General features: G+C 41.9%; 1 protein-coding gene across 3 annotated transcripts in view; it reads left to right on the plus strand.

Annotated features, from left to right (window-relative positions):
- Positions 1–3847, plus strand: part of EPC1 (enhancer of polycomb 1) — a 70348-nt gene extending 66501 nt beyond the window's left edge. For all 3 annotated transcript variants that reach the window (XM_083188869.1, XM_083188868.1, XM_083188870.1), the window contains exons 12-14: positions 713–854; positions 957–1332; positions 2321–3847. In XM_083188869.1, the coding sequence (XP_083044995.1) occupies positions 713–854; positions 957–1332; positions 2321–2393 (591 nt within the window). In that variant the 3' untranslated portion in view covers positions 2394–3847. The remainder of the gene's footprint in view (positions 1–712; positions 855–956; positions 1333–2320) is intronic.
- The last annotated feature ends 7138 nt before the right edge of the window (positions 3848–10985 follow it).

Raw genomic sequence — 10985 nt, forward strand, 5'->3', positions numbered from 1 at the left:
GAATATCAACAACAGCTGGAGTGTCAGTTAGCCATCACTGGTTTAGGAGAATATATTTGCTTGGTAATTCTGGTATTCTGTTTTAATCAGAAGCAATAGTAAGACTAAAATAATTGCTTTAATGTTTATAAATATTTGTGGTTCTTGAGTCAAGGAGGTTGTGGTTGGTTAATATTTGTGTAGACTGGTCACCTGTCCGTAGTGAAGGTGGGAGTGGATATGAGGAGAATCGAGGCTCACAGACTTTGGCATAGAAAGATGACTAGTGAAAGCAGTGGTGTCCCAAAACAGTGGTAAGGGGTTTCTGTCACATTGATAAAGGAAGGGGGTTCCTCAGATGCACTTTAGAAAACTTTGGCACATTTAAGCTGTGTTGTGTTCAAGTTTCTTACCTTCCAAAAGGTTGATTGCTGGTGCAACCCCAAGTGGGTGTAATGGTCCCACCTTGCACTTGGCCATATACATGACTTGCCTAAATACAGCTGTGTATTATTGGTGTTTGAACAACATTAATAAATGCTGCTCCAACTAATAAGGCTCTTGCACGTACAGTACTCATTACCAGTACCGTTTCTGCAATCCTAGCGCAGATTAGATGTGATCGCTGGTTGGAGTGATTTTTGCAGCACTGAAATGATTATTATGATTTTTTTTTATCTTTTTCCCCCACATAATTATATTTTATTAACAGTTTTATTTTCCTCCCTTTTAGGGTTTTGTTTCCAAAACTTTAGACTCTGCTAGCGCTCAGTTTGCTGTTACAGCTTTGGTAACATCTGAACAGCTGATGGCTTTCAAAATGAAGGAGGATGTTGTCCTTGGCATTGGAATGAATGGCATTCTTCAAGCCTCAGGTTAGATCTAAAGAAATATATATGTATATGTGTATACATAAAAATGTTTATTATGTGTTCATTGTTCTTTATATTTATCTTCTGGGTTTTTTTTTCTCCTAGGAGTATACAAGGGCTTACACCTCAGTAGTAATACGCCTGCAGCACTCGTACACACAAGTACATCATCGTCATCAACTGGTTCAGCCTTGCTACAGCCTTCCAATATAACACAGACTGCTAGTTCCCACAGCACTCTGAGTCACCAAGTAACTGCTGCCAATTCTGCAACAACTCAGGTTCTGATTGGGAATAACATCCGATTAACTGTACCCTCCTCCGTTGCCACTGTAAACTCTATAAACACCCTCAATGCACGCCATTTACCAAGGACTTTAAGTGCTGTTCCCTCATCTGCCTTAAAGCTGGCTGCAGCTGCAGCAGCAAATTGTCAGGTACCCAAGATTCCAGCAGCATCTTCTGTGGATGGAGTACCAAGGTAAGGGTTTCCGTAATGTGTGCTTTGTTTAGTCATTGTACTATTAAGACTGGAATAGCACCATCATAATTATTACTTATTTTATTTTTTCATTTTTGAGAGGCTACGGATCTTTTTTTACTTTGTTGCGGGTCCCCTTGCGTGGCTCGCCATGCTATTTAAAATCAACTCCATGCCAACATGGATAGTGGGGGTATGAACTATCCATGTTGGCATGGAGTTAAGTGACTTTTTTTAACATAGTTTGTGGCGAGCGTAGAACCCGGAAGTAGCACGGCGCCACGTACCTTTATAATCACACCTCCCTCCATTTTTATTGTTGGCCACACAGCAGTTAATTTTCTACGCATTGGAGGAGGCAAAGCCATCTCTTCCTATTTCAGTAATGTACAATTTAGTACCCATCTAACGCATCATTTTTGCGTAATCAAATTGACTGCCTTCTGTGTCGCCTTGTTCGACAACACCTCCATTATAGATTGCCAGCACACCCTGCATATACATATTATTTTGCAATCCGCTTCTAAACCTAGGAGTGAAGTTATGCTTCTTTCACCCAGAAAGTCTCAATTTGATGCCCCCCTGCCCCCCCTTTAACCTGTTTAAGATTTAAGGCTATTTCAGAAATTTCCTGGCTGGTCTCCCATCCTCCTCCTACCCTTCATATGCATTTGCTTATTCTGCAATCATCTGTGTCGCACGGATGAACCATTTTGTCACCACTGTACAGACATTTTTTGTGTTTCAGTTCTGTTTGACCTTATCCTTTTTGCCATTTTTAGATTCCAACTTGTACTCCCCCCCCCCCCCCCCCTCCCTCCCCCCTATCCAACACATATCTATCACCAACTTGAAGTAGAAGAGGGTTACTTCTAATTCTTCTGCCTAATGCCATACAGGCACTGCGCCCACAGCTGCTTGATTATTTAATCGATATGATATATATAATCTGGACATCATTAATGCTTTTCTCTGTTCCTTTTTGTAGGGAAAACCATGAAACAGAAAAGCCAGCATTGAACAGTATAACCGACAACACAGTAGCTATGGAAGTGACGTAGTTTCCACAGGAGTGGGGCTACAGCCTTGGGAACTTGTTTAGGTGCTATGCATCAGTAGCATTATGAATGCAAGGGATGGTGGGAAGCGGCGCACTACGTTTCCATGGCAGCTGTGGGACTTGACAGCAACGCACATCTCTCATGCTTTGATTTCTTTTTTTCGTACTGTTAATAGGAAAGAATAAACATCTGTAAATTATGAATACAGCAATTATCTGTACAGTACTGCATATTTGTAATACCCTTGTATATATGTTACTTGAATACAGAACTGTTCATTTGTGATGCTTTGCACTGTGGGGGGTAAAATGGGAAACAAACTGCAACAAAGTAAGAGTGTGAGATTGTATAGAGATGAGAAGTGTCATCACATCATGTGCATGGTGCGGGACCTGCTGTTTTATCTATTTATTGTGCCGTGTTTACAGGTTTTTGTACACTGTACCTTCATTGGTTCCTGTGCTGTAGTAAATGTGTTAGGTAGCTGTGGACTCCTTGGTATTTTGTAAATGGTATAACATAACTTGGTTCCCCACTGGGTCCCTGAGTTCTCTGTGTATCATGTGAAGAAATGGTGACATACATACAGAATCTAAGTAAAAGGCATCATTTATAAATGGGGAATGTACTACTAGGATCTTCTTATCCTAATATGAGAAGTTACAAGATAATAATGAAGTCTCTAGAATCTTCCCATCCTCATTCACTTATACGCCATGTGGGTGATTTCCGGTACTTTAGGCACTAAGGTTTTGTTGCTGCTTTATAAACAAACCCTCCTGTCCCATCTCCTACACCAAAAAGTGTTAATTCAAGTATGCAATGGAGTCCATTCAACTGGAGTTTTTTTTTTTTTTTTTTTGTCTGCCCCCTTTATTTTTTTTAAAAGAAAAAATAGAAAAACACTTTAAAAATGTATTTTTTTTTTTATTGTGTAATTGTTTAAAGACTTCATTCTTTACTTGTTAAGGAAGAGAAAGGATATAAGGGAGAAGAATGCAGTAATTGCTGTACGTGTATCATCATTCCAGTTTCTAGAACAACCAGCTTTTTTCCTTTTTCTGACTCTCCAAAAGGCTGCAGATCCAGAACCACAACTTTATCGGGTGCCTTCCTTTGGAAATATGAAATCTCTTCTGTGAAGAGAACGGTACTATACAGACTACTAATGCTTTGTCAGTACCGAAGTCTGAATGCCCTTTCCATCGGCATACATTATCCGTAAGGTTTTTAATCCCGCCTGGAAATACATTGTGAATGAATTGTCACAAAATTAAACCCAGGGCATTACATGTTGACAAACAAAATGTGTGGTGATGTTTCTTTTTTTCTGTATTAATTTCTGCTCTAAGTTCATTGTCAATTTCAATTCAATGTTCTGCACTTGTTTCTTAAATGGAAGGAAAGAAAAGCTCCCACTAAATTAAGGAAAATATTAAAATACATAAAACTAATCAATGAGTGGTGTTTAGCTGTTGCTATTGAATTATTTATTCATATTTGACGGGATCCATTATTGTCATTGAAAGCCATCCGTCTTCTGTGTGTGTGTGTGTGTGTTCTGAGGTTTTCAATACCATAAGCCCCCCATCCACTACGCAAACATATTTGAAGCTACAAATCTCTTCAGATTTCCCTTGGACACCCCAGGAATCTGATCTGACCATGGGCTACATCTGCACATACCTATTATAAACCCCTTACATCAGTTGGATCTTTGGTGCAGCACCTAAGAATTTTTTGGCAGATGGATCTGAGACTCGGCCGCACATCTGATCTGTGGGAGCTCAGATTTGGCCTTTTTTCTTTTCTTCATATGAATCTGAAGAAAACAGGCCAAATCTGACTAGTGGCCTTTACACTGAGTCCTACATTTATTATTATTTTATTTATAAGGCGCCACAAGTGTTTCGCAGCTCCGTACATTTGTTGTGATACTATCTAGGCTTACTACATCTGCCCCAATGTCCGTTGCGACTTTTAAGGTGCCCATACACTTATCCAATTTCACAAGATCCCGACTGATCGGGTCAGTAATTCGTCCCAAATTGGATGTGTGTGACATCCCCCTCTGACCCGATGCGCGGTCCCGTGCACATCGGTCGGACCTTACAGATTGAACATGCTGCAGGTTCAATCTATCAGACACATCAGTGGCACATCACAGGTGCTTGTTAGGTCCGATCTGTAGGTGTGTGCCAGCGGTGAAGCACACACCCATGTGCAGTGGCAGGGTCTGGGCTGCACTGAGCACCCGGGCGGCAGTCCGCAGTCTCTGGGAAGTCCTGCGGGCAGCGGCGGCAGAGTTTAAAGAAAAATTTAAAAAGTCAGGCCGGCCGTTGATTGGCTGAGAATGCTCTCAGCCAATCAGCGGCGAGTCTGTTGATTAATGGCCAGCCTGTCTTAAATTTTTTTTTTTATTATTCTGGCCACAGGACGGGTCTGCTCAGCATTTCCCAGGTACAGCGGACTGGCCACTCGGTCACACACTCCCCCCATGATGAATTAGTAATCACCATGGCAATCCTCATCTGAGTAGATTCTATTTTCCCATTTTCATTTAAAATGTACATTTGCATATTTTCTTTTATATACTATTATCTATACTTATGCAAGCTGTCTTCTGCTAGAATTATAATTGCTTTTTTTAGACTGCCTGAATAGACTGTCAACGGTAAATCATGCTATCGCGTTCTCCAACAAATTGGAAGCATATAAACAGTTTGTATTACTGCTTCAGCATTCTTCAGGTTTCATTTTCTTGCATAATGAAAGCAAAATGGATTTAGTCTGAAATTTTAACCACTGCTATACACTGCAGGGTACTCAGAATTAAGACCAAACCACTCTAAAGTTTATTAATGGTTAATTCTAAAATTGCCTGGAAAATATTAAAACCTGTTCCCCTCTTCTTTGTTTTACTGCTCTTACTATAGCTGTCCATGACTTTATCTACAGCTGGCAGGATATTTGCAATTTCGGGCAGACAATATAGAATTTGTGGATTGGCAACTAGGTTTGATGGGGATTTGGTTTGGGTACACACGATGGGAACAACACAACATCCTTCACATAGTATCTGCCCTGCACACATACAGTGCTAAATAAAAGATTATATATATATATATATATATATATATATATATATATATATATATATATATATATATAATGTGCGTGCCTGACACCAGAACTGGGAGGGCAGAGCCAAATGCCTGCCTTGTTGTGATGTCTGATCAGTACATTTTGCATGCATACTAGAATTGCCTGCTCGGGTGGTTGGATATGGTGCTCTGCATACAGGTGGGATAAGTGTGTACCCAGCATTAGTCTATAGAAACTTTGTAATTGTGGAATTACAATTTCCCCCCATTCTTTTAAACACTGGGGCAGATTTATTAAGCCTTTAAGGTGCCCACAGACGCTACAATTGTACTGTGCTATGCGTTTTTGACTGTACAATGGTTCTATACAATTTTTCTTCCAGCTTGCTATGAGATGTGCACTTGGATGCATGTGATGAACCCATGTTTGTAATGTTAAATTTCAGATGTAGTCTAAAAAGTACGTGCAGCACATACTTTTTTAGACATACAATATTGGGCTCCCGGGAACATAAACACCATCCAATAATTGTACATAAGATGCAATTTGTGCTTAAAAAGTACAAAACGCATTCGATAATTGATGCGTCTGTGGGCACCTTAACAAGACATAAATGCAGAAGTGATGAAGAGATAAACGTCCAGCCAATTGGCTCCTTACTGACTTTTTTTTTTTAAACAGCCTGTAACATGGCAGTTAGGAGCTGATTGGCTTGTTTAGCTCTCTATCACCTTTATCTCTTGTTAAGCCTTAATACATGGGTCTTCAAACTGCGGCCATCCAGATGTTGTAGAACTACATGTCCCAGCATGCCCTGACAGTTTTGGCATGCTCTTATAGGAAAAAATGTGGCAATGCATGTTGGAACATGTAGTTTCACAACATGTGGAGGGCTACAGTTTGAAGACCCATGCTTAATACATGTTAAAGCACCATGTGGCTGTAATTGGAGCCATTGGATGATCAGCCATTTTTTAATCATACCACTGATTTCACACAGCCATCTTAAGACATTGGGGGTTACATTTACTAAGATGAGAGGTCTATTTCAAATGGCATGTTGCTATGGGCAACCCAATCAGAATCTACTTATTTAGCACCATTTAGAAGATAATAGACTGGTTGTCCATAGCAAAATCCCTTCTGAAATAAAACTCCCATCTTAGTAAATTTACCCCTGTGTATTTAAGATGCTTCAGTGTAGCTTTTTGTGTAGGTCCTGCTAGAATATGCATGTCCTAAAGCTGAATACACACTATAAGATGATCTGGTTGGAATGAACTTTCAGTATTGGATAGAGACAGGATTATATGCATTTGCATATTTTGTCCATTCTCACTGGTTATTGCATATTTTACCTAAAATCTAGTGATGGTTTATATTTTAGGCCCCGTCCTCTTCCCGCCCGCGAGCTTTGCCCTGCTGCTGCTGGCCAGGTAGTGGTAGAGTGTGCAGGCTGGGGCAATATGTGCACAGTGTGGGGAACCTTGGATGTACACTATGTCTGACACTGTTCTAGGCTGCCAATCCATGTTGATAAAAGTCAGTCGGGGCGGATGCCATTATGAAGCTCCTGAACCTTTGCCTGCCCCTGGCCTGGGACTTTACACCAAGAGACAGACTTCTGCAGCAGAGGAGGTGGGCAGAAGGGTTGTGACATCACGCGGCGCCGAGAAAATGCCATTTCACAGTGAGTATGCGGCGCAGGGAGGAAGCCTTCCAGTGCGCCGCCCTCACACGCTATGCTGACATTTCACCCATCGGTGCTGGAGATGAGGGTCCGTGTAGTTGACGCAAGAAAAGCTTTGGACGCTGCAGTATGCTGTAGCAGCCAGGAAGACAAAAAAAATCCTGTGCACAGCACTAGACATCTGCAGATGCTGTGGGCCTATTTTTGAGGTTTATTTGCAACTAATTGTATGTTGATAAATAAGTAAAAAATTACTTTTTTTTATTATTTAATGTAGCATATTTTATGTATTATTGCATATTTCAAGCATTTTTTGTTGCATATAATCCTGTCTCTAGTAATGACAATTGACCATTTGCTCCCAAACGCTGGAAAACTGACAAAAATGGTTAGTCAGACAGATTGATGTAATTTGCTTCCAGATGTTACCAGGTTTTGGTTCCAACCAGCCAGATTGGACAGGTAATCTCTTAGTGGGGCAGATGTAAGAAGATTTAACAGGAGATAAATGCAAGGGTGATAAAAAGAGATGTGTTGGGCCAATCACATCCTTACTGCCATGTTACAGGCGGTGTTTGAAAAAAGTCAGTAAGGAGCTGATTGGCTGGACGTTTATCTCTCCTTATCACCCTTGCATTTATCTCTTGTTAAGGCTTAATACATCTGCCCCAGTGTTGACCTATCACAAGTCTCTTATTACTAAAATGTGGTGAGTTATTCCTAATACTGGTATTGAGGACCTTATCGCCGTACAGAGTTGGCATCAGCCTTTTAGTATCTTTTGAGTTCAGTATAATTTTGGATTGTGGGAGAAAACTGGAGCCTAGAGGAAACTTGCGCAAGAATAGGCTGAATATGCAAAGTCTACCGTGGACCATGGTGGGGGATCTAACCCATGACCTCAATACTGTTAGGTAGGTAGTTCCGCTCACCATTACACGATTATGTCGGTCATATAACATCCTTGTGCTTATGATCCATTCCAATGGGGGAAGTGCGGAACCTCTGATAGGTGGGTTAAGCCACTTTTGTGTAGAAGGCAATATGAACATATTTAGGTAAATTTACTGAAGCTTCTAAAAATGAAAAGAGGTGATGTTGCCCATAGCAACCAATCAGATTCTGTCTATTATTTCTCTTTTTCGCACTAAAAAAAAAGATAAATTCTTTATTTTCTGTTTATTTTCAGGATTCCAGATGTTGCACCATGGCTGAATACTTCTATATCTAATATCCAAATAGTTTATGGATTGTGGGGTAGATTTATCAATTGGCGCTGTGGGGCATATGCGCTATCCCCGTGCGCTAAATCAGGGGATAGCGCTTCCCCTCATCTATTAAACCCGCTGTGTGGGTACTTTAACGGTGGCGCTACGGGGGGAGGAGGGATAACGTTATATCTTATCTAACTGGGCGCCTGCCTAATATACCTTATTTATTAAGCTCCTGGATGGCCGCGCGCTCCTCATTTTTTCGCATGTACATAGCGCCAGAATTATCTGGCACTGCAGGTCTCCTGCTGTGTTCGGCGCCGCTTGCTGGTCTTTGGCGTCTTCAAATTCAAACTGCATGCGCCGGGTATACAGCATCCCCAACGAACATTACCCAGCGCATGCGCAGTTTGAATTTAAAGACGCCGGAGACCAGCAAGTGGCGCTGATCATGGAAAACTGCGCATGTGCCGGTGACACAGGGTGTGTCAGGAAAACTGGCGCATGTGCAGAACAGATAGCCGGGGAGGAGCGCACACGTTATGGGAGGATGCCTATCCCCATCAGCAGGGGATAACACCACAATAAATTGGTGAAGCGAAAGTAACTTCATAAAGAATGTTAGGGACAGGTTAGTAAATCTACCCCTGTATTTGAAAGTAGTTTTGAAAAATTTTCTGAAAAAAAAAAAAATAGTGGTTTGCCATGATTATTGCCAATTGGGAGACTCCCTGTCCCTTGCTGCTCTGCTTAGCGGAGACAAGAGGTAGTAGGGGCATTGCAGCAGTTCACCGAGTGCCTGACTTGCTTTTACATTGACTGAAAGGGAAGGCATGGCTAGTGAACATGGCATTCTTTTACCAAGGCCATACCACCTTTTTGGCAGGATTCCCTGATATACTGTACATTGTTGAGAGGTCTGGCAATACTAATTTTCCCAGGATAATCCTGGTTTCGGTGTCTGAAAGAAATGTCTTCATCCAGATAAGGGATGCGGCCTGGCCTGATATGGTGTTGTTTAGGTGATCTGTGCGCAGCTTTGTAGGATCCTGACTTTTGTGAAAATCGGGACAGTTGAGATGTATGGATGTATCTTACGTGTACTACGTCTAGTCTATTTTGGCAAATATGTGTCACGCCTGTGGTCAGATCCTGGCTGGAGATAACCACAGGCGTAGGGGCTGGCTGGTACTGGAACTGAGGAGCTTTAATGAGGGTACTGTGCAAGAGACCCTCGAACAGTAGCTAGACGTGACCACAGAGTAAAATCTAAGTCTTTATTGATTACAGAAGACAACAATGGTAATAGCAGGTAATCACAGGCAATGAAGTATATGCATTACTGGTTAATAGCAAGATGATAAATAGCTGCAGTGCAAGAACACTGATGAAGTCCAACAGTATGATATAGTATAGGTGTAATAACACTGATGAAGTCCAACAGTATGATATAGTATAGGTGTAATAACACTGATGAAGTCCAGAGCACATATACATACTGGGAAATAACTGGTGCAGTGTACGAACACTGATGGAGTCCAGATTACATACAGTTATGCAGAGAACAAAGTGAGTAATGGAATACTGACCGTTGTGGATCTGGAGAATACCACGGAAGCTTGGTCAGGATATGAGAGCACCGATGGTGAACATCGAAAAGGGAATCACAGAAGATGAGGAATATTGCTCATGCTGCACCGATTTGAAGGACACCGATTTGAAGGACACCGATTTGAAGGACACCGATGGTGGTATGTATCAATGAAGGAGACACCGATGGTGATGGGTATTGATGGTGGAACACCAATGGAGCCAGGCAGATGCTTGCAGGAGATGACTCAGGACCTAGAAGGAGAGGAGTCCTCAGGAACAGGGAACCTGGAACGCAGATTAGAAAGAGAGACACCTTGCAGGTAATACATTCAGGATGGGATCAGTAACACTGGCAGCTGGCCTTACTTACCCAGCATAGCAAGGAGTGGAAGTGGAATGGCTTGGGTAATTAGCCAGACTGGGAAACTAACAGGATAGGTTGGAAACGGACATGTGACACGGAAAGACATGACTGCTCCCCTGTCTGGGAAAGGGGGGTAGCCTGTTTGTTTGGCACATGGTCTGCAGCCTACTGTAATGGCGGTGGCGTGGAAGCCGCAGGAGACTGGAGCTAAGCATCAGGGATGACCGGTAGGGAGCGGAGTACAGCCATGGGGATAGCAGCACCGGGAGACTGCTGAACTTGCACACTGCAGCTGAGCGCAGATAGCGCTGATAGGAAAAATGCCTTGAGCGCAGCGACAGTCTTCTCAGGCATTTGGAAGGTAAATATGCCTGCTTTAATACCCGGATCATGACAATATGACATTATATTAAATACATTGGGCATACTGTATTTATAACCTTTGCTGAACACAATTAGTTCCAATGAAAAACTTGTTGATCTGGTGTTTAATTGTTTTTAGATGACAGCTAAATTCTGTGTTCCCATTGTACCTAAGAAAATACGGTACTTATGTAATATCTGGGCTCCCGTTTTTCTTATGAGACGGCGTCCCCTCGCCACGCTTCGGGCAAGGTGGCTTGCTACGC

This window comes from Crinia signifera, chromosome 5, assembly GCF_055691185.1.
Source record: "Crinia signifera chromosome 5, ASM5569118v1, whole genome shotgun sequence".
NCBI lineage: Eukaryota > Metazoa > Chordata > Amphibia > Anura > Myobatrachidae > Crinia > Crinia signifera.